This window comes from Halichoerus grypus, chromosome 10 (genome assembly GCF_964656455.1).
Source record: "Halichoerus grypus chromosome 10, mHalGry1.hap1.1, whole genome shotgun sequence".
In the NCBI taxonomy this organism is placed as follows: Eukaryota; Metazoa; Chordata; class Mammalia; order Carnivora; family Phocidae; genus Halichoerus; species Halichoerus grypus.
The window spans coordinates 116,259,548-116,283,518 of record NC_135721.1 but is presented as its reverse complement, the minus strand read 5'-3'; the positions used below and the strand labels follow the sequence as shown (position 1 = coordinate 116,283,518).

Sequence of the window (23,971 nt, the reverse complement as noted above, 5' to 3'; positions counted from 1 at the left end):
ATCCCCCTCTCTTCCTGTCTTGGACACCTGGCAGAGGAATGCTTTGAGTAGCAATCACAAACACCTCAGGGCAGCGCAGGCCTCAGAGCTGCTTCCCAGTGACTGGCCCAATGCCCCAGGCCTGAAACAGGCCCCACGGAATGGCTTCTAGAGCCCGGAGATCAGAATAGAGCAGGATGGGCACAGACAGGGGTTAGTATGTTACTTAGCAGGAGTCAGACGAACTAGTTTCAAGTCCAAGCTCCTTGTCTTGCTGAATGTGTGAGCCTGGATTAGTTATTTTTCCTTCTGAGCCTCTGAGGCAAGTAGTAAAACCCATCTTACAGGTTCATGAGAATGAAATAGGATAAGGTTATAAAACACTGTGTTGGCCTATGGTCAGCTTGCCAGGAATGAAAGACATTTTTAATCCTAGCTGACTTGTTTAGGCCCAGTATTTTCTGATTTTTTAATATGTGGCAGATGCCTCTAGGGAATCTGCCTAGTTTGTAGGATCACAACCCTTTTCTACGGTTTGGATCTCAACCTTTCCTTCCTTCCTTCCTTCATTTGAAATGAAATAGGGTCAAGCTAATATTTATTAGAGCTGACTGCGCAAAGCTCTGTGCTGAGAGCTCTTCACAGACACAATGCATAATAACTAGAGGGCACGGGCACTGGCCCCTCCCACAGGCAGGTGAAGAGACACATCTAAGGAGATGAAGTGACCTGCTCAGCATCACATAGTAAGTGGCTAAGCCCAGACTTGAAACTGGGTCTGTCTCCAAAACCAACCTCACCAACCTTGACTAGCACTGTTTAGACACTGGCAAGGGCACAATGCCCTTCCATGAGGGGCTTATAATCTAGGATGTCCCACTCGGCAATATGCAGTAAGGTATCTAATGCTGGTGATGCCAACCACAGGGTAAAGTTTGAAAGGAAGGATAACCAGGGTGGAGAAACTCTCCAGTTACAAAAAGTCTCACTGACCAACTGAGGACAGGACAGAATGACACCAGTGAACATTAAAGATGACAACATTGGCAGGAAAATGACACAAAGAGGCTCTAGAAGAGCATGATTTGAATAACCAAAAATTGAGAGCTGTTCTTGGGAAAGCTGATAACCAGCAAATATTCTGACAAAATGGACTGTTCTTATGTCAGGGCTGCAAAGTTAAAAGTCAAAGTAAAGCTATCATAGAATTGTATTGAAAACCTTATGCCTAACAAAACACTTCACTCATTCTTTGCTCATGCTAAGAATTAGCAGCTAGGTGCAATTACAACATGAACCCTGTTAAAGAAAAAACCCATTTTCCTACTTAACTTCCATTTATCAAGTGCCAATCACCACTTTTCTCCTCACTTCTTCCCACCTCCCCACCTCCCACCCCCAGTGACTGTCATTTTGTGGGCATTTCCTGTAACCAGGATCTCTGGTTTCATCGGGCTCTCCTGACTTTGCACCCATTTTAACCCACCAAAAAACACCTATGATAAGCACATTTAAATACAATTTTACAGTAAGTACAACTTTATAATAAACGTCTTCCACAGAACCCTACAGGGAGAGCCCAAGCACTCAAACACTAAGTGAAGAACAAGGACAAGTGAGCTACATACCTTTAGGGAGCTGGATTTGGAGCCACTGTCCCCCCTACTCCTGTCTTGGTCTAGAGGCCAGCCCAGACGTGGAGAGAGAGAACCATCACCGTTCTCATGGAGGGGGTTGACCGCGTCGTCAAGGGCAGAGCCCCGGGTCTCCACCACCAGCTTCTGCTCCACAGCAGGGTAATAGGCGCGGGGCTTCTGATAGCAGTGCTCGCTGGTGATATAGGACTCCTCCACAGACCGGGGTAGGGGCAGGGGCAAGGGCTTCTCCACCGCCCCGTTCAAAGTTCTATAGCTTGGGACTTCCTCTTTGCTCTTGGCTTCAGTGACATGGATGTGTTTCGAATGAGATCTGCCCTCTCCTGAGTGCTGTTTCCAAGGCTGACACCAGAGCTGCAGATCAGGATGCTCCCTGCTTCTGTCGGGAGGGCAAACGTACAAAGGGCTTTGGAGTAACTGGGACCACTGGTGTCTCAATTCCCACTCTCCCAAAAGGAAGAGGAACTCCCCACTTGGGCCATCTGGCTACCAGCCACCATTTACCAAGCAAAAGGGAACATAAATCCATGGTCTCTGAGGAGCCCACCTGTAGGCAAGCTCCCACTGTGAACACTCATGGTGAGTGAGACTGGGCTTGGGGTCAGAAGACCTGACTGCATTTCAATTCAGCCACTGATTAGTAGAACAGCTATAATGAGTCACTCAGCCAGACTCATTCCCATTCCCTCCTCTGCAAAACTGGGCTAACCATCTGTCTGCCATTAGCCAAAGAGTTTGATAAAGATTAAGTGAATTAATTCAAATAAAGTACTTTGTTGGCAGCAAAGTACTCTTCAAATGTGAGTTACTAAAAATAACCTAATAAGCAGGCATGATAATCCTGGCATGCAATAGCTTTCAGTTACAAAATGCAATGATGGGGGCACCTGGATGGCTCAGTCGGTTAAGTGTCTGATTTTGGCTCAGGTCATGATCCCCGAGTCCAGCATCGAGTCTGCTTGTCCCTCTCCCTCTGCCCCTCCCCCCTCTCGTTCTCTCTCTCTCTCTAATGAATAAAATCTTTAAAAAAATGCAGTGACAGGGTGCCTGGGTGGCTCAAATGGTTAAGCGTCTGCCTTCGGCTCAGGTCATGATCCCAGGGTCCTGGGATCAAGTCCCGCATCGGGCTCCCTGCTCGGCGGGGAGCCTGCTTCTCCCTCTGCCTCTCTCTCTCTCTCTCTCTGTCTCTTATGAATAAATAAATAAAATCTTAAAAAAAAAAAATGCAGTGACAATGGGTCGAGGGGGCAGGAATCAAAATCATCTACATATAAGCCATTAATAGTTTTTAAAAAATTCTTCTAAAATCTTTTACTCTCACCATTCCAAGGAGAAAACTTTGTTATTAAAGAACAGGGATTCTAATCCTTTTTTGAGCCACAGACTCCTTTCCTTTGAGAATCTGTTGAAAGCTCTGCCTGTACATATGTGCACATAAAACTCTGTGTTAGTAGTCTCCCAGAATCATTCCCTGTTTGAGTTTTGACCCAACGGAGGATCATTAAATTAATCTACTGGATAATAATCAATTGTAAGGCTCCACAAATTTGCGTGTCATCCTTGCGCAAGACCCATGCTAACCTTCTCTGCATCGTTCCAATTTTAGTCTAAGTGCTGTCGAAGCGAGCAGCATAATCAACTATAGAAAAAGGAAAACAGAATAGAAAATATCATAATGTACCATTCTAAGTAACAGTAGGTGTTCTGTGAAATTTTAGTTTCAGTTTTATATATGTGAGAAATATAAAACATATTTCTTACTGTGGAATAAAAATTTTATTAAGTTTAAAAGCCACTACTCTAGATAAACTTCACCTTTTAACTCTTCTTTACTACCCAGAACTTCCACTACTACCTTTGATCATCAAATGAAAAGAAGGAAAAAAGAGAGGGAGGGAAGGAAAAAAAAAACAGTGGGCTTCTCAAGTATGGCCCATCGTTACCAGAGATCCTAGCTGGGAGGGCAGTGCCCTCTAGGGGGCGTTTGGAAATAAACAGACAGGTGCTACTCACATTTGGTTCAGAGATGGGCAGAAATGTGTTGCATGACCTTTCTAACTGCCACAATGACTGACAGGTACTACTGGCATTTAGTTCACTGAATCCAGGGATGCCTAACATCCTATAATGCTTGGAACAATCACACATGATTGGGATAAAGAATCATCCCACGATATTGTCAACAGTACCTTCCCAGCCCCCAGCTGAAAAACACTGAAACCAGATCAGCAGGAAAGCACAGCTTAACTCACCAGCAACTCCCATATATGGGTACCCCTCTACACACACTTGACTGAATTCCTGCACAAATGGAATAGGCCATACATATGAAAGCATGGAGTGATCCTACAGAACCTAAAATTATGCTCCCAAGGGGCTACAAGTATCCTTTCTCAGCTCTACCTCCAACAATCACCAAAACCCCTCCTATTCACTGGAAAAGGACAGGAAATGAGTATCAAGGGAGCCTAGGTCCCTGGACCAGTGCCAGCAGGGTATCACAGCCTGTCCCAGGAATCCAAGATGTCAGACACACCTCTGAAATCATAACTGCATCAGGGGAAATGAGAGTCATCATTAACGTTCAGGTTTACTGCAGTCTGAAATCTGTTAACTGGAGCGTGTAAGCCAGAGTATGGACCTTCTCTTGCATGAAAATCATGTCTTTGCTTCCCCCTTCCTAGAATTTTTGCCCTTCCAGGTAAGACCTGAAGCCCCAGCTACTACTCCACACACACACAAAAAAACCCTCCCTGGCCTTTTTTGTACACCCTGTCAATCATGAAGAAGGAAGGTACAGACATGCATGCTACTTTTTAAATGACAACAGATGCTCTGAGGTTACTCCCAGGTTTATTATTTGCCTTTGAAAATAAATCCGCCAGGCCACTTAGGAACAGTATTTCTGAGAATGAGGCCCCAGAGTTTGTGATAGCAGAGACTATCCATGTGTACACAGACATACTGGGACTACACTCCCTCTGCCCAGGGTCTCTTCTCCACATATAATGATGAACAAGATCTCCCTATGCCCTCTTCTGAATTGCTAGAAGTCAGGTTTAATTCCAGTACAAAGTCACTGCTATAAAGATGAAGGATCTAAATGGGAATTCAGAAGGGACAAGGTTCCAAAATATAGGATAAGGCCAGGAGCAGTGGCATTTCAGTAAGAAGAAAGAAACGCCGTCTGGTTATTAAAGCCGAGACCCCAATAAGAGCTACATGTCTTTCTCAGAGCTTATATGAAAGTGGGTCATCTGACACACAGAATGCAACCACAGAAGGGGAATTCACACTCAATTTCACTCCTCAAACTTCTAGCCACTAAAAGCCAGAAGTCCAGTTCCAGAACACCTAAAACTTTGCATGAGCAAACCACGAAGAGAAAAGACTTACTGAGCAACCACTATGCTAGAGAGCGGGCCTGCCAATATTATCTCTTCCAGCAGTTTTCAATTTTACTTTGTTTACCGGTCAAGGGTGTTAAGGATGAATGGATAAACAAAATCCAACATTACCTACAATGGAATATTATTCAGCCTTTAAAAAGGAAGGAAATTCTGATACAGACTGTAATACAGATGAACTTTTGAAGACACCGTGCTAAGTGAAATGAGCTAGTCACAAAAAAGACAAATACTGTGGGATCCCATTTATATGAGGTATCTAGAGTAGTCAGATTCACAGAAACACGTAGAATGATGGTGGCCAGGGGCGGGGAAGAGGCAAAGTGGAGAGAAGTTGTTTAACAGATACAGAGTTGCAATTTTGCAAGATGAAGAGTTATAGAGATTGGTTTCAACAAGGTGAATGTACTTAACACTACTGAACTATGTATTAAAAACAGTTAAGGGGAGGTGCCTGAGTGTCTCAGTCAGTGAAGCGTCTGCCTTCAGCTCAGGTCATGATCCCACGGTCCTGGGATCGAGCCCCATGTCTGGCTCCCTGCTCAGCAGAGAGCCTGCTTCTCCCTTTCCCTCTGCCTGCCACTCTGCCTACTTGTACTCTCTATCTCTCTGTCAAATAAATAAATAAAATCTTAAAAAAATAATAAAATAAAATAAAAAATAAAAAGTTAAGACTGTTCATAAATTTATAAAACATAAATTTTATATTGCGCATATTTTACCACAATAAAAACAATTCAGAACTGTATACCAAAACAGTAAACAAACTAAACTATAAAAACATACACCATATTTTGATTATGGTGGCGGTTGCAAGGGTGAATACATCTGTCAATACTCAATGAACCTGTAAAATGAGCAAACTTAATTATATATAAATTCTACCTGAATAGGGTTGTTTTTTTAAAAAAGAATGTTTATTGTGTAACTGACATATTCCCCTCTCCCCCCCCCCCCCGAGGGGGTGCACCATTCCTGGAAGTACTGCAATACCAGGTCAATGCGTGGAGTGGTCAGAGCAAGCTCCTATTCCATCTCCTAGTTCCAAAATCCATTTAATATATTGTCCTTGGATAGAGGACATATCAGATATTAAACTGCTAAGAACAGACACTACACTTGACCTTAGCCAAAAGGCTGAGATGTGGTAAAGGTCTCAAACTCAATGGTCTTATCACTGATGTTGTGGCTTTCCAATTTCAAATTTATCCTGCCTCCCCCCCCGCCCCCGCCCGCCCAAACCATCTCAAATCAGACTCATCCCCAAAGCTACATGTGCCACACTTACTGCAAGATGCTCATCTTGAGCTGCAGGCCATGGAGAACCTCGATCACTCTCTGCACATCTCCAAGAAGCTGGTGGGTGGCCACGATCTTCTTGGCATTCTGGTGGGAGTAGTTCTCTTCTAAAAAGGCCAGGCCATGCATATGTCCCCTGCTCAACCACTCCTTGTCATACCAGTACTTGAAGCCAGGCCTCTGACCTAAAGCAGTGACAATGAGAGAGTTAATACTCGGCCTGAAGGAAACCCAGACCATTGTATCATTGCACAGTTATCACATAAATTACTGGAAGGATGGATTGGTGTGTTCATTTTATTTATTCATCCAATAAACATTTACTTGGCACCTACTATATCCTGGGCTCCCTTCTAGGGATTGGGAATAAGGAAGTAAGACATGTAAATTTCCTGATCTCCCAGCACAGGCCAGAGGTGGAGTGGGAACCTAGGTATCTCTCTAAATTTAAATCACATCATTACATCTCCTGTTTAAAACCTTCAATGACTTCCTACTGCATACAGAAAAAAAAAAAAAAGCCAAAGCCCTAACACTGGCCTAATGAGCCAACTGCACCCAGTCCTTCTTGCCCTCCTTGCCCCACCCTTACAGCCCTTACAGTGGCCTCCTTTCAGTTTCTGGAACACATCCATCTTTTTGGTCTTAGGATCTCTGCTCTAGCATCCTCTCTGTCTGGAGCATTATTTTCCAAGGCCCCTGAAGGACTGGCACCTTTCCAATTCCTCAGATGGGCCTTTTGTTACCTTCAAAATAAGAAAGCCTCTTCAATGCCTCCTAACTCCTTCCCTATCTGGTTGCTAACCTCCCCCGCCAAAGCATTCATCCCTATCTAACATCTTCTTGCTTATTTGACTTATTTTGACATCTGTTTCTGGCCCTGACTCCACTAAGAGCAAGAATAATAGGAACCATCTTGTTCATGATTGTATCCCCAGCATATGGCAAAAGACATCTTGAATGGATTTATCAAGTGGAAAGAAGCTCCAAGTCGCCCTTCCAACTGTCACCTACCACCTTACTAAATATAAACAGTCAGGCACCCTCCCTTCTCTGAACCTCCATTTCTCATCTAGTATAATGACAGATAAATTGGATGGTTTCAGTGGTCTTGCTCATTACAGGGATCCTTAGGAAGAACTGAAAACAACTACATGTGACTCGGCAGTATTTCCTGCTCCAAACGCCCAAGGAACAATTTTCAACCAGACAAGCGTTTACTTCCCAATATCTATAAAAACCCTGAAATGACCCATATAATCCCTATCAAGGTCCTTCGGCTCTTTCTGGCTTTACTAAAACACATGGTAGGGATATACCTCGATTCTGTAAAAAACCTCTTTAACCTTTAAAGAATAAATCTGTTAGGTTAAACTTCCAGTCTAAGACACTGCAGAGTCAAACACAGGCTATAAATATAAATGTAAAAGACATGGAGCACTCGATTCAAGGAGGAGTCTATTTACAGCGCTGGCAATTAGAGTTGTAAAAGTTCAGCAAGTGCAGAGGAGTCGATGAAGATGGCGTGCATGATCTGTAAAAAGGGAAGAGTGGAGGGAGGGGAGGAGTGAGAGATAGTAAAGTGGACAAAGGGGATTCTGAAGGGGCGCTAAGGAGCCCTAGGGATTATGTGCAGCGTCTCAGAGGCAGCTGCTGCACAAGGGGCCTGAGCAGGAGGATTCAGAGCAGTGCCACTTGTTTTACGAAACGAAGGTCAAAGACCATGATTCTCATCTCCTATCTGGCACTAACTTGCTGACTGGTCTTAGCCCCGTCATGTCCCTTCTAGGCCTATATTTGCTCACCTATCAAATGTCAGGGCTGAACTAAGTGGTCTCTCAGATCCCGCCCATTAATAATATTCTATGATTCATAGACTAATCTTCTGACCATATTCTTTCCTGGGGATAAAGGGACAAACAGGCAGATTCCTCTCCATCTATGAACTAATCTAGCACAAGGAGATACAGTGTCACAACAGAGGTCATCAGGTCCCAAGGGGACACACTTCTAAAACACAAACTACGGTGACTAGCCCCTCCCTACACAACCAGCAAAATCAAGATCTGACCCCACAAGTCAGTTCTAATTCCAATTTGCTTTACGAGATTGGGAAAGTCATTCATGTCCCCAGGCATCAATTTCTTCCTCATAAGCAAAAACGGGAATAAGAGCTCCCGCCAGGCCTACCTCATAGGACAAAAAGAATCAACAGAAGTGGAGGCACTTCAGCATTGTCTAGCCTTGCCTAACCTTGGGATCATGGAACTGGAGCCAAGGGGAGAAACCTTACAGGTGGTGAAGGGAAAAGATATCACCATCCCATTGACACCAAGACAAGAACCAGAGATATATAAGACTTCTGGAAAAGGGAATCCAAGAGCCACAGGCCAGCCGAGCCAGCCATGGAACAATGAAACTAAATGATCCTGTTAAGGAATTAATTCGCTGGTTTGGGTAGCAATCAAGCCCTATCAACTACACCTTTCCCCTTCCCCTCAAGGGCTTATCTCTCTTCCAGGTAGCAATGATGCAATGGAGGGCAGGTGCCACCAGAGGGAGCAGAGGCAGGTTCCTAACCCTTCAACAGCCCCAAAAAGCCAAAGACAGAGCCCACATCTTCATGAACCCTCAATAAAAGGAAAAGGTGCTTGCTCCAGCAGCACATATTCTAAAACCAGCTCAGTACAGAGAAGACTGGCATGGCCCCTAAGCAAGGAAAGGATGACATGCAAATCTGTAAAGCATTCCAGTTTTTATAGTTTCAGTCATGCAAGATGAAAAAGTTCTAGAGATCTGCTGTACAACATTGTGTTTATAGTTTATAAACAATACTGTACTGTACACTTAAAAATTGGTTAAGAGGGTAGATCTCATATTACATGATTTTTACTACAATAAAAAAGTAATTCTAGGGGCGCCTGGGTGGCTCAGTCGTTAAGCGTCTGCCTTCAGCTCAGGTCATGATCCCAGGGTCCTGGGATCGAGCCCCGCATCGGGCTCCCTGCTCAGCGGGAAGTCTGCTTCTCCCTCTCCCACTCCCCCTGCTTGTGTTCCCTCTCTCGCTGTGTTCTCTCTGTCAAATAAATAAAATCTTTAAAAAAAAAAAAAAGTAATTCTAGCTCAAGGCCAGGCTTTCCACAGGCTTCCCACATGCTCTCTCACTGCTAAGTTCAGGACAGCAGTCTACCAGGTGAGCTAGCAACAGGGACAAGGAAGAGTCAGTCTAGCCAATGTCAAAGAAATAAGTCTCAAGACCACAGACAGCGAGGCTGCTTCATGGCCAGCTGTGGAAAAGGTGACATATTGTTAATATCCCTGACTCCAGAAATCTCTACCTGGAGGGTCTTGGCAAACATAACAGGTGTATTTCTCAGGCACATTCTCTTCCAGTAATCCCATGCAGACCCCATGCTGCCAGCACTGGCACTCTTCACACTGTTAGAATTAGAGAAGCAATAAAAATTAAACTCAGAAGGTATCCTCCATCCAGAAGCAAGACCCACTGTGGGGGGCAGGGGCAGTGGGAGGGAGAAGGAAAGGGGAGGGAGAGTACTCCCAAATGACCTGCTCAGGAGCTGAGCTGCAACCCCTCATCTACAAGTGTGCTGGCCACGAAGGCGGCCACCAGCCAGCCACCTGTGGCTCTTTACATTTAAATTAACAAATTAAGTTAAAATTCAGCTCCTTAGTCCTATTAGCCACATCTTAAGTGCTCAAAAGCCACATGAAGCTAGTGGCAATTGCACCGGACAGCACAGATGAAGACCATTTAGATCTATAAAACAGTGCTGATCTCAGAAAAATGACTATTTTCACTCCCGTTTCTAGAGGCTTTAACTTTTCTGATCACTTTATGAGAACAGAGAGAAAAATGTTCAAGTCCTTAGAGGAAGATTAACCTGGAATGACTAAAACCTGAGTCTGAATTCTAGCTCAGACATTCATTAGCTGTGTGACCGTGCACAGGTCACTCCTCCTCCCTGGGCTTCAGTCTTCCCCACTTGCAAAATGGGGTACTCTTCCTACTGACCACGGGGGCTGTTTGTGAGCAATCACGGTCACATATAAAAACGTCCATCAAAGAGCTCAGCACACAGCCTTCATGCACCTATTACTACTACAACTGGGCAACCTGATTTACTTTGATACCTCCTGGAATAATCACATGCTAGCACTTGGAGTTTATTCTCTCTAAATCTTACCAAAGGTCACACAGCTGAAGAGAGGCAACAGTGGATCAGAACACAGGCCTGTGTAATGGTAAAGCTAGTAGTTCTTTCACCCTGAGGCTCCACTGCCTTACTTGGATAAGGGGGTAGAGGGAGAATGGGGAGAAGGAGGGACAGGAGGCAGAGAGGGAAAGAAAGGAGGAGACAGTGAGGGCAGCACAGAAGTTGTGTGGATGGCCTGAGGATAGTAAGCCTGAGGGCTAAGGGTCTGGAGAGAATGGAAAGAAAAAATGATGCCAAATGAGATACTAGGACACTTCATGGAATCTCAAACCAGGACCCTAAGCCTTTAACTATGCAACCAGATGGATACTCTGGAGGGTGGACAATGAGCCTCCTTCCCAGCATGGCCTTTGAGGGTGGGCCACCAGCCTGGCCACAAGGGACTAAGGTCCAAAGCTCAGGCAGTCCTCGGCTGTCTGGAGTCAGACAGGCCCTAGCATCAAGAGGGCTTTCCTGGGCAGATATGAATCCTCTAGGAAGCTAACCGCATCAGAATCAACAGAGGCAAAGCTGGAAGACAGACTTTAGCTAAGATCCGATCCAGATTCTTTAATTTACAGATGAAGAAACTAAGGCTCAGGGGGAAAGTAAAAGCTGCACAATAACAAAGAGTTAGTTGCAGAAAAACAGAATTAAGAATGAAAGTCTGTCTCACCAATAACTTTTGAAACTTCTTGAGAACTGGGATTCACTAAAATTCAATCAAATACAGCTAAGTTGAAAACTTCAAAATAACTTTTTTCGTATGGGTTTGGCTAAAAAACATTATTCATTTTTAAAAGTTTAAATTTAGAAATGGACATGAATAATAACTGAAAACATAAAATATCTAAGAATAAACCTAAGACTATCTAAGAATAGAATATCTAAGATACCCAAGAATATCTAAGAATAAAACATGCAAGATCTCTGTGAAGAAAATTTTAAAATAGTATTTAAAGGACACAAAGACTTAAGCCAATGGTAAGGAATATCTTATTCCTGGATAGCAACAGTCTTAATCATAAGGAAGTCCTTTCTCCTTAGGTAAATTTATAAAAATAATGTAGTACCAAATAAATAATAAATTAATAGCTGTAGAACTGGATAAGCTGATCCTAAAATTAATAGCCAGGAAATTTGTAAAAAAGAACAAAAGGGGGTACTAGCCCTATAAGATATTTTAAAAATATTATAAAGGTAAAATAATTAAAATAGAATTGTATAAGCAAATAGATGGAAAAGGAGAATCCAAAAAGCGATCCAAATACATACGGAAATAAAATAAACAAAGGTGACATTTTGGTAATGGGGCATGGTGTTGGGACAACTGGGTAGCCATGGCCCTCACACCTTATACCAGGATAAATTCCAGGTGGATCAAATATTTACATCGCTTTAAGAAGAATAAGTGAAACTTCAAAGGTACCAGAATCAACCATGACAGAATTCTGTTACAAATTTTTCTATAAACTTTTACTAACTTCCATTAAGGAAGCAACTGTTACCCAAATTTCAGAATTCATTAAAGAAAAGTTTGATATAGTTGACTCATAAAAACAAACAAAAAATCTGAAAGTCAAAAGACAGATGACAAAGTGGGTACAAGTAGTTGTAACTGTCCTTGCAGCCAATACAAAACAAGGTCTAAAAAAGCCTCTACAAATGAGTAGGAAAATGACCAACCATCCAATAGAAAAATGGATAAAGCACATGAACACACAGGTCAAAGGAAAATATCTAATTCTTAAAAAGATGTTCAAATCACCCACTAAAAGAATTAATGAATAGTTACTTGAATTAATATAATTACTGTGAAATCAACCACTAATAATATGCATACACATTAGTATTTCTAGGTTTGGGGATTACATATAAATACCAAGTAATTCTTTATACATTTATGTACTGCCTGAAGTTTTGATAATAAACATATGCTTTTATCCTAGAAGTGTTATTCTCATGAAAAATTATTTACAGAGCATAATTTTCATTTATATATACATGTGTATGTGTATTCTAGAATATTAACAGTGCTTATCTCTGGGTAAAAATAATCTGGGTAATTGTTTTCTTCTTTGTGATTGTCTGCATTTTCCAAATGCTACAAGTATGAAATTTTTTAAAGATTTATTTAAAAATAAATTACAGGGGCGCCGGGGTGGCTCAGTCGGTTAAGCATCTGCCTTCACCAGGGTCCTGGGATCGAGCCCCGCGTCGGGCTCCCCTCTCAGCCGGGAGTCTGCTACTCCTTCTCCCTGTGTCCCTCCCCCCATTCATGCTCATTCTTGCTCTCTCTCAAATAAATAAATACCTTTTTTAAAAAATTACAAAATGGCTATACCAATAGACTATTTTTTCACTTAGCTTTTTTTTTAAGATTTTTTTTATTTGAGAGAGAGAGAGAGAGAACATGCATGCCAGCAGGGGGAGGAGCAGAAGGAGAGGGAGAGTGAGAAAATCTCAAGCAGACTCCGTGCTGAGCGTGGAGCCTGACCAGGGGCTCAATCTCACGACCCTGAGATCATGAACTGAGCTGAAATCAAGAGTCAGACACTCAATGGACTGAGCTACCCAGGCACCCCTTTTTCTCACTTATCTGAAGAGCAAAGCAAAGATAAAGTTTGATAATATCCTATACTGAAAAGGGTGCTCCTAAGACTGTTCACTGGTACAGGCTCCAGGGCAAGTTTATATAATATTGCTATGACAAAAATATTTATCAAAATTATAAATGCACATAACCTGTGGCCCAGGAATTCTACTTCCAAAACTTGGCCCAACAGGTGTACTTACACAAAATTATTCATTACATTATTGTTAAAGTTAGAAACAATCTAAATGTCATCAACATGGGAAGGGGTTAAATAAATTATGATCCATCCATTATGCAGCCATTAAAAAGAATAAAGAAGCTTTTTTATTTTTATTTTTATTTTTTTTTAAAGATTTTATTTATTTATTTGACAGGGAGAGAGACAGCTAGAGAGGGAACACAAGCGGAGGAGTGGGAGAGGGAGAAGCAGGCTCCTGGCTGAGCAGTGAGCCGGATGCGGGGCTTGATCCCAGGACCCTGGCATCATGATCTGAGCCGAAGGCAGACGCTTAACAACTGAGCCACCCAGGTGCCCAAAGCTTGTTTATGTTTGAAAATGAAATGGGCTTGAACTTATCTATTGTTAAATGAGAAAAGATATTGAAAATACTACATATAAAGTAACATTGTGTTAAAAAAAAAAGATGGTTGCACAGCAATATAAATGTACTTATCTAATGCCACACACACTTAAAAATGGTAAAATTTTATGTTTTTACCACGAAATAAAAAAGGGCAGGGGGGAGTAAGAGAATGTATTTGTTAGCCAAAGAGTGTTTCCAGAATGCTACACAAGAAGCTGATAAAGGGTGGTTCCCATGAAGGGGAGGTGGGGTCAGATTTTTTTCTCTATATCTAGGTATACTTTTTGGACTTTGAACTACATGAATGCTCTAGCTAGCAACAAACAAACAATACAAATTTTAAAACAAACAAAGCTTTTAAAATGGACTTCCGGTTAAAACTGCTCCACAGGGGCGCCTGGGTGGCTCAGTTGGTTAAGCAACTGCCTTCGGCTCAGGTCATGATCCTGGAGTCCCAGGATCAAGTTCCACATCAGGCTCCCTGCTCAGTGGGGAGTCTGCTTCTCCCTCTGACCCTACTCCTTCTCCTGCACTCTCTCTCATTCTCTCTCTCTCAAATAAATAAATAAAATCTTAAAAAAAAAAAAAAAAACTGTTACACAACTTTTACTGGGTTTGGCACCTAATACGTATTTGTTAGTCTAAAGCAAACTACAGCCAAGAGGCTAAATTCAGTTCAAGTCCTGTTTTTATAAGTAAAGTATCATATGAACACATCCATGCTCATTTATTACATAATGCCTATGGCTGATTGGGGCTAAGCTGAATAGCTGCAATAAAGAACACATGGCCCTCAAAGCCTACAATATTTATCACCTAGTCCTTTAAGAAAAAGTTTGCCCAAACCTGCCCTAGAAAATTAAAATAATTTAAATATCAAATGGATTTCCTGAGGTTCATTTTTATGTGGCACCCAGATTTCTCAAATATTCATGATTATTAAGTAAGATTTTAACCTCCCAGTGATTTAAATTATTAGCACTGGTAAATAAAATCAAATAATAATTTACTTGAGTAATGTTAATACCAATCAAATAATGAAAATGATCAGAGAAAATTACTCCTCTAAAGTAATATATGCACCTTCTAGGAAACAAACTCTAAATGTATTCTAGGGTAGTGCAAATTACCAATGTAAGTAAAAAAATTTATTTAAAAAATAATCATTGGATCTTCCTAGATGATGAATACATTTAAAACTAGATGATGAATACATTTAGAAAGTTTAAATTTCACTTGTTCCAGAGCTCCCTCCAAATGTATGCCTTTTGCTAAAGTTACTGAGTGGAAAAGGTACATTGCTCATAATGACAGGGAAAGTAAAAAACTGTCCCTCTATACCACAAAGCCAGCTGGACAGCAAGTGGACAGTAGAGAAAAGTCTTCTACAGCAAAACACGAAGTGTTCTGAAGTGAGCTCATCATCACCACAATACCACAGGAAGCCACAAGCGTTGAGCTGAGCTAAGCTAGGGGAAGGCCATGCAGAGCTGGGAAGCTGGAGATGAAAGTCAGTTCCTGACTCTCCTGTTACAGCCGGTACGGCCTCAACAGCTCCAAACTTAAGTTTCCTCATAGAGCACATAATACCAAACCGAGCTCTACCTCCCTGAACACCCCATCATCCTTGCTACTTATAGAAAAGTCAATGGGAAAAGTACAGTGGATCAGAACTGGGTCTCTTCTACTGATTAGCTGGAACAGCCCTGCCAAGAAGGGCCTTCATTACTCACCCACTAAAGATTTCTATGGACAAATGAAGACCAAATCAGGCTTCTAAGGCCAGAACTGACCACACGCCCAGAGAGACAGGATAAAAACTAACCATCTTCAACACCCTTTTAAAAACCAAACTTAAAAAAAATTCTACTTAAATGATAGTTTCCATGTTGTATAAGTTTCCAAATTGTAGTCCACTGAGCTTCAGAGGTTCTGCAAATGGGTATCTTTTTAAAAATAAGACAATGTTTTAAAATTAAAACAAAAAATGCACACTCAAATGTGTCCCAAACTTAAAGACAACACAACCTACCAGTACACATAACTGTACTGCTAGGCTAGGTCAGTATTGTGCTACACTCGGAACAAAGCTTTCCCTCCCATCTCTGATTCATCAGTGACCACACAGCATGCTATTTAGGAAAAGTCACCCATAGAAATGGCCACGTCTCACAAAAAGAGAAAAACTATCGAGTCACTGAAATGCTTCAAGTTGGCAACTGTCATGCACAACCCTGTGTGTCAGACTTCATGGGAAGAAGCACACCATTCACATTTCTGAACTCAAAAGTGAAGATGATCTATTTTGAACTTTCAAAACTACTGCTTTTAAACTTGTGATATATTTTGTGGTTCTATGAAAGAATCCATTAGAAAAATGGGTTCTGATGTTGAAAAGGTTTGAAAACCACTGACCTAAGGCTTACTAAAGGTCATAAATATCAGGTACTATTTGAGACCATTTATGTACTCTGAATTCCCAGAGGTTACCACGAAGGCTATTGAAAAACAAAGAAATTCCCAAAGAATCCTAACCAATATAACCATGACTTACTTGAAAAACGCAGGTGCCTTGGACATTCCGGGCAGCTGCCTAGACAAGCAGGGTATTTATGACAGCCTCTGGAGTCAGCCAGCCAGCAGCCACCTCACCAGAACTGTCATTAAGAGCAAGAAAAGGGCCAGAGGCAAGCAGGTGCTGGCCAGTGACGCTCTCCCCCAGCAAGCAGGGAGGCCTACCCCACAGGCACATCCCAGAGATGGAGATGACAGATACAAATGTCAGGAAAATAAAGAACAAGAAACAGACAACTTATGAAACTGGCCTCCATTTCATAAGGCCATATAGAAATTTTACATCAGAGAGAAAGTAAGGAACCATAGGAAGATTCAACTGCCACTCCAGAGATTCGGATCCCTGATGTTCAACTCCTCACTGTGTGACCACAGGCAAGGCCCTTCCCATTTGTGGGTCCCAGCTGCCCCAAGCAGAGCATGAGACTTTTAGACTCAGTGATGTTTCAAGTCCTCTCTCATTCTATTAATAGGCTATTTACACCAGCCTGAGATTCAGAGGAAGCTGAACTAAAAAGTAAGCTCAATGTGCTGCTGGTAATACTGCCTATCTGGCTGGGCTTCTAACATGATTCTATGTTTGCTGTACTCAAACTGCAGTCCCTCAAAATTCCCTCCAAGGACCAGTTTGTGTTTCTCTATGCCTGTCTCCTGGAAGCTCTACCTACCTGAATCATGAAGTCATTTTCCTCCTGAACCTCACAGATGCAGCGGACCACTTCAAAATCATAGTGGTCGTCCCCATCGAGTTCCTCATCTGGGTTGGTGGTCACATCAATATCTTGACCATATTCCTCATCGCTCCAAAGAAAGCTCTCAGAAGAGGACTCACTCAGATTATCCTCCTCTGAGTGGAAAGGAAAAACAACAGTCACTATTTTAAATTATAGTTATAAAATTTTCAAAAACTTAGAATGTCAAGAGTGGAAGTGACGGTACAGCCCCACTCCTCTATGAACTTTCACAGAGCTGGGAAACAGGAACTCCAATCTGTCCCTTGGGCCTGTCATCTGGCAACAGCCCAAATGACGTATGCTGCCTGCTGATGAACCGAACTCCATTCCTCATTTTATTGAGAGTGAAGCCCAAAGTAAGTGGCAGCTCAAGGTCACAGAGCTCACTGGCAGAGAGGCTGCAACTCCCCATGAACTACACAGATCATCATCCTAATGACTCAAACATGTTCCTCAACCTCATCCCTTCCAGCCAGGATCTGGAAAGGATCTGGAATGTAGACTTACCGTCAAGTCTACATTCAGAGCCACCTTTAAAACTCTGTCGACAGTAGGAAATGAAGAAGGGGCAGATTCCAGGGATAATCAGAACTAGAATCACTAGATGTTGGTGCCTGATTAGTTATAATTACAGCTAACCTTTACTGATCACGTATTTTGTACCACTGTTGTAAGTACTTTCCATATACTTATTAACTCCTTCCAAACTCACAATCACCCTCTAAATTGCTGGAAAAGAAGCACCTTCAAGGTTGACTCAGATTTCCCCAAGCAACCAGATTAGATGCAGAGTCCATCAATAAAAAATGGAGCAATGAGAAGGGCAGGTATGCAAGAGGATGGGGTATAATGGATTTTGGGGGTTATAGATATAATGGCCTGGAGGTACCTAAGAGGCATTCAACTAAAACCAAAGTTGGAGAGAAGGAAAGTTCAGGAAAGGCACAGCTAATAGCCTTTGTTTTATATGATGTACTTCTTTCTTTTGAAAATATAACAGATGGTACTTGCAGAGGGCCTGGGGAGTAAGTCACAGTGTCAACATAAATCCAGCCTTCTCTGACTATAATGCTATACAAATGATCAAGTCAGCCGACAGTCTCCTTACCAGATACTTTCACTTTCCCTTTATGGTTTCCAGATTCCGAGCCATGGAGCTGTGGGCTCATATGGACCCCAGGCTTATGTGAGGACCCACACCTGGTGACAGCAAATGCCTTGGGTGGAGATGGTTCCTGAGAGGTATCACTGATCTCCTCACTGCAAGGGCATTCTGGAAGATAGGATCAAAAAGGAATCAGCACCCCCACATATCATCAGGGCATTCCAGAATCAGTCCCACCCAACCAACAGCCCCACTGTTCAAACAACTCCATGGCAGAGGAGCAAGTCACTACAAAGCGGTGTGGAGGGCAGATTTAGGGATTAAAACTTCTAGCTACCTCCAAGAACCTCAAAACCAAAAGCTTCCTCCTCAATATCACCCTTCTCCCCTTTTTTTCTGGTAAGATTGTTTTTCTAAGCCAAAAGATATATTAAGAATAAAACATGGCATCCCTTGGTCTCCCAAGGTTGGAACACTTATTTTCTTAACATCTTTGTAGGAGCTAGACACACACTCTTCAAGAAGTAAATCCTTTATTGAAAAGGTTCAGAGATACGTGTTTAAGAGTTATGTGTAGGGGCACCTGGGTGGTGCAGTTAAGCATTCAACTCTCGGTTTCAGCTCAGGTTGTGATCTTAGGGTCATGAGATTGAGCCTCACGTTGGGCTCGCACTCAGTGCGGAGTCTGCTTAAGAATCTCTGTCCCTGGGGCGCCTGGGTGGCTCAGTCTTTAAGCGTCTGCCTTCAGCTCAGGTCATGGTCCCAGGGACCTGGGATCAAGCCCCGCATCGGGCTCCCTGCTCTGTGGAAAGCCTGCTTCTCCCTCTCCCACTCCCCCTGCTTGTGTTCCCTCGCTCGCTGTGTCTCTGTCAAATAAATAAATAAAATCTTAAAAAAAAAAAAAAAGAATCTCTGTCCCTGGGCACCTGGGTGGCTCAGTCATTAAGCACCTGCCTTCAGCTCAGGTCATGATCCTGGAGTCCTGGGATCGAGTCCCACATCGGGCTCCCTGCTCAGTGGGGAGTCTGCTTCTCCCTCTAACCCTCACCCCACTTATGCTCTCTCTCTCAAATAAATAAATAAAATATTTTAAAAAAAGAATCTCTGTCCCTCTCCCTCTGCCCCTCCCGCCCCCGCTCTTACTCTTTCAAATAAATAAATAAACCTTAAAAAAATAAAAAGAGTTGAGTATACAAGGGGTGCCTGCCTGGCTCAGTTGGTGGAGCATGCGACTATTGATCTTGGGGTCATAAGAGTCCCACATTGGGTGTAGAGATTACTTAAAAATAAAATCCTAAGGGGCGCCTGGGTGGCTCAGTTGTTAAGCGTCTGCCTTCGGCTCAGGTCATGATCCCATGGTCCTGGGATCGAGCCCCGCATCGGGCTCCCTGCTCAGCGGGAAGCCTGCTTCTCCCTCTCCTACTCCCACTGCTTCTGTTCCCTCTCTCGCTGTGTCTCTCTCTGTCAAATAAATAAATAAAATCTTTAAAAATAAATTAATTAAATAAATAAAATCTTAAAAAAAAAAAAGAGTTGTGTGTGCAAACAAATACAATCATTCACCTGCATATCCTCTCTTATTATAATGTTTCACATGCACTACCCTATGACAGGGCACACTGGCCAATGCAGAAAGAAAGAAGGTCTTCCTAAATGCCAATGTGGCCTTGTAACACCCAGGATGAATAGACTCCTCCCCTGCCAAGGTCCATGCCAGGCTGAGCCCACAAGCTCCCTTAAAGGCCTGCTGGCCCCTCCTCTCCTCAGTGCAAGTTCAGAGGCCAGGAGACAAAGCAACCCCTCCCCAACCCATGGTTGTGAAACACCCCAGGGGAAAATTACCAGGTTTGGTTTTCTTTTTCTTTTTCTTTTTTTTCTTTGGCTTCACTCTCACAAACTCTTTGAATTTCTTCTCTTTATTCTTTTCCTTATCTTTTGCAGCTGGAATTAAAAATAAGTGTAAGTCTTGACTTTCTAACATCTTGTTTCCATCACTAAGATGTTCATTCTCAAGTAAGTATGTCCAATGTGAAGAACTAAAATGGGCAAAGGAACAGAGTTCTGGATCTGGTTCTGCCTACGAGGTTACCTTCTATCCTCCTCAAGGTTCTGGAACCCCTTCTCCATCATCTAGCCTTTAGACCAACGGTGGGCAAACTCTGGCCCACTGCCTGTTACTTTGTTTTATTGAAACACACCATGCTCATTCGTTATATATTGATGATGGCTGCTTTCATGCTTCAACAGCAGAGTTGAGGAGTGAAGATGGAGACTTTATGGCCCTCAAAACTGAAAATATTTGTCTGGCCCTCTACAGAGTAAGTTTGCCAACCCTACTTAGATCACTCCTCACTGGCTACATACTACAATCACCGGGTGAGATTTTTAAAAAGTGAGTGCCCACGTCCCACCCATAGAGATGCTGATTTATGTGGCTTACGGTGTGACCTGCATGTCAAGATGTTGTTTCTTTTTTTTTATAACTGAAGTACAATTCACATAACATAAAATTACCCATTTAAAAATGAACAATACGCACCTTCCAAATACCACAACTTCATTCTCTGCTACTCTTCACAGCAAACTCAAGTCATCAACACTCCCTGTCCAAACTTCTCACTTCAGTTTTTCCTAATTCCATTCTAAAAATCTTCCCACCTACCACTCTGAGACTGTTTTCAGTTTTCAAAGTTAACAACAGCCTTACCATTGCAAAATCCAGTTGTTTTGCTTATCAAATGTGTCCATAGCATTTCATATAATTGATCAAGCCTTACTCTGTAGATGTCAAGAAGGGTTTAAGCACACATATCCTAGGACCTAACCACTCTACTCCTAGATATTTACTCAAGAGAAGGGATACCGTGTCCACACAGAGACATGTACATGAACGTCCACTGAAGCTGTAACTGTAATCACACAAAGTAAAAAATGTCCAAATGTCCATCAGCAAGTCAATGAATCACTTGTGGTGTGTTCACACAATGGAATACTTTTCAGCAATAAAAGCATGAAGTATTAGTATGTGCAGCAACCTAAGTGAATCTCAAGATAAGTATGCTAAGTGAAAGGAGCCAGATAAAATCTAGTATCTGCATGATTCCATTTGTATAAAATTCTAGATGAAAAGTAGTCTATTTCAGCGCCCAAGGGGCGCCTGGGCAGCTCAGTTGGTTGGGCGACTGGCTTCAGCTCAGGTCATAATCCCAGAGTCCTGGGATCGAGCCCCACATTGGGCTCCTTGCTCAGCGGGGAGCCTGTTTCTCCTTCTCCCTCTGCCTGCTATTCCACCTGCTTGTGCTCTCTCTGTCAAATAAATAAATAAAATCTTAAAAAAATAAATTAAAATTAAAATTAAAAAACAGTGCCCGATGAGAGGAAGGGAGGAGTAGAAAGGAGGAATTAAAAACAGGCATAGGGAAAGTCTGGGAAGCAAAAGATGTGTTTACTTAGGGGCGCCTGGGTGGCTCAGTCGTTAAGCGTCTGCCTTCGGCTCAGGTCATGATCCCAGGGTCCTGGGATCGAGCCCCGCATCGGGCTCCCTGCTCCATGGGAAGCCTGCTTCTCCCTCTCCCACTCCCCCTGCTTGTGTTCCCTCTCTCACTGCGTCTGTCAAATAAATAAAATCTTTAAAAAAAAAAATAAATAAATAAAAATAATAATAAAATGTAAAAAGAGGGGCGCCTGGGTGGCTCAGTCGGTTAAGCATCTGCCTTCGGCTCAGGTCATGATCCCAGGGACCTGGGATCAAGTCCCACATGGGGCTCTATGCTCAGCAGGGAGTCTTCTCCTCCCTCTCATTCTACCTCTGTGCTCTCCCTCTCTCTTAAATAAATAAATAAATAAAATCTTTAAAAAATAAACATTATAAAAATAAAAATAAAATAAAATGTGGCTATTAGAAAAAGTTACATGTGGCTTGCATTATATTTCTAATGAATAATGCATCACATATGACTAAGAAACTCCCACTATATCTTCACAACGTGGCTGAGGACTGATCTCTCACAGGGTCAGAGATCACCTTAGTTCACATGGCCTGCCCCACTGTTCTGAAACCTGATTTCACACTTTCTTGGGAACACTGTCACATGTCCTAGGAGTTCCATATACCATTTAATAACTATGTATTTTGGGGCACCTGGGTGGCTCAGTTGGTTAAGCATCCAACTCTTGGTTTTGGCTCAGGTCAAGATCTCTTGGGTTGTGGGACTGAGTCCTATGTTGGGCTCCTCACTAAGCGGGGAGTTTGCGTGAAAGATTCTCTTCTTCTGCCCCTCCCCACCTTCTCTTAAAATAAATAAATAAATCGTTAAAAAAAAATACCTATGTATTTTAATGGAGAAGTTATAAGCCAAAAATATATAGTGATGTTATAATTTCAGGTAAAAAGAAGCTGAAGAGCTTGTAGAATTTACCAAAAACTCATTAAAAAGTCTTCTGTAGATACCTGGCTGGCTCAGTCAGTAGACCATGCAACTCTTGATCTTGGGGTCGTGAGTTCAAGCCCCACACTGGGCACAGAGTTTACTTAAAAAAAAGGGGGGGGGCTTCTGAAATTCCCCCAGAAACATGTAATTTTTCAATCTGTAAGTTTTAGAAAAAAATCTCCAAAACAGTTCTTTGTAATAAGACGTGAACTTGAGATTTTGTGGTAACCCTTACTACTACCATTATCGTTTCTATGCAAAATAAACAGTGCTGTTAGAAAATATCTTCAGTTACAATTAAGATGAAATTGAACTCAAATTTGGAAACAGCAAAAGAATCCCACACATGTTTTAGTTCTTTTGTTCTTTTGCCCTGCTAGCAGGGATGGAGTAGGCTTGGGGGATAGAATGACTGCACCCATGTTGTTCTCAGCTCAAGTTCACTGCTGGCTTCTGAAGGAGTTCCCTTTCCTTGACTGTCCCCACTCATACTAGGATTACAGGGCCTTCAAAAGCTAAGTGACTTCTCAAGGTAACTTGAACAGCAGGAGGCCAAGGTAAGAATAACAGTTAGGTATTTCTATTTCTTCCAGGAGGGCCACAGCCCCATGATGCAACTCCTAAGGATCACTTGTCATTTTCAATCTTTGAGATTAAATTGGACCAGACCAACCTAATGCCTTCTTTTGTGTGAGAAATGCAAGCAGTGTGACCTCAGCAACAGAGTCCTCTATAATATAGATACAACACAGAACCAAAATACTTACTTGGGGAACTGGCAGAGACCCGCTTCCTGGTCAGGCTCTCCTGGTTGGCCTTGTCCGAAACTGACGAGCCCCTCGTTTGGACATGCCTCTTTCCTGGGCTTTCCTCTGGCTCTGGTGACTTCTCCATCCCATGGAAATACTTCATGTGATAGTGTAACAGTTTGGCCTTGCGGAAAAATTTTAAACAATCCACAACCTTGCACCTGAACTTGTGATCTAGGTCGACAGCTGGTGCTTTACATGTCACAAAATCATCTGCTTTCTTAAAAGTATTTGTTACTGAAAAAGAAAACAAACAAAAACAAAGATCCCTTGTGCTTATCCTAGTTATTATAACATATGCATTAATACATGGCAACAGAAAGTGAAAGAGCAGAATGCATATGTAGCTGGAGACACCAGACAGCCATTACCTCCCCAGATTACTGTTTGGAGAGAATGGATACAACTTCAGGATAAATAATACAGACTCAACCATGATTCATCTTCTGAAAGAAAAGATCAACATGTTTTTTGTTTGTTTGTTAAGCAGCCATACAAGTTCTCAAGGTTGTAGACTGTGGGGAAAGAATAGGGGAAAATCCTTAAAAACAAACCAAAAAAATCAGGGACCCAACCCAGCACTTA

At 42.4% G+C, this 23,971-nt stretch overlaps 1 protein-coding gene, 1 non-coding gene and 2 pseudogenes across 5 annotated transcripts in view; 1 reads left to right on the top strand and 3 right to left on the bottom strand.

Moving 5' to 3' along the window:
* Positions 1-23,971, bottom strand: part of PHF20 (PHD finger protein 20) — a 130,993-nt gene that overhangs the window by 8,157 nt on the left and 98,865 nt on the right. For 3 of the 4 annotated variants that reach the window (XM_078057146.1, XM_078057147.1, XM_078057149.1), the window contains 7 exons: positions 23,345-23,623; positions 19,990-20,088; positions 18,151-18,315; positions 16,977-17,155; positions 9,679-9,778; positions 6,330-6,525; positions 1,608-2,013 (listed from right to left, as the gene is read on the bottom strand). In XM_078057146.1, the coding sequence (XP_077913272.1) occupies positions 1,608-2,013; positions 6,330-6,525; positions 9,679-9,778; positions 16,977-17,155; positions 18,151-18,315; positions 19,990-20,088; positions 23,345-23,623 (1,424 nt within the window). The remainder of the gene's footprint in view (positions 1-1,607; positions 2,014-6,329; positions 6,526-9,678; positions 9,779-16,976; positions 17,156-18,150; positions 18,316-19,989; positions 20,089-23,344; positions 23,624-23,971) is intronic. The other variant, XM_078057148.1, reaches the window with a different exon arrangement.
* LOC118547920 (U6 spliceosomal RNA) lies at positions 3,158-3,266 on the bottom strand (annotated as a pseudogene).
* Positions 6,001-6,190, bottom strand: LOC118547919 (U2 spliceosomal RNA). The gene has a single exon (XR_004923331.1). It is a non-coding gene; the product is annotated as a U2 spliceosomal RNA (small nuclear RNA).
* On the top strand, positions 8,988-9,099 carry LOC118547923 (U6 spliceosomal RNA; annotated as a pseudogene).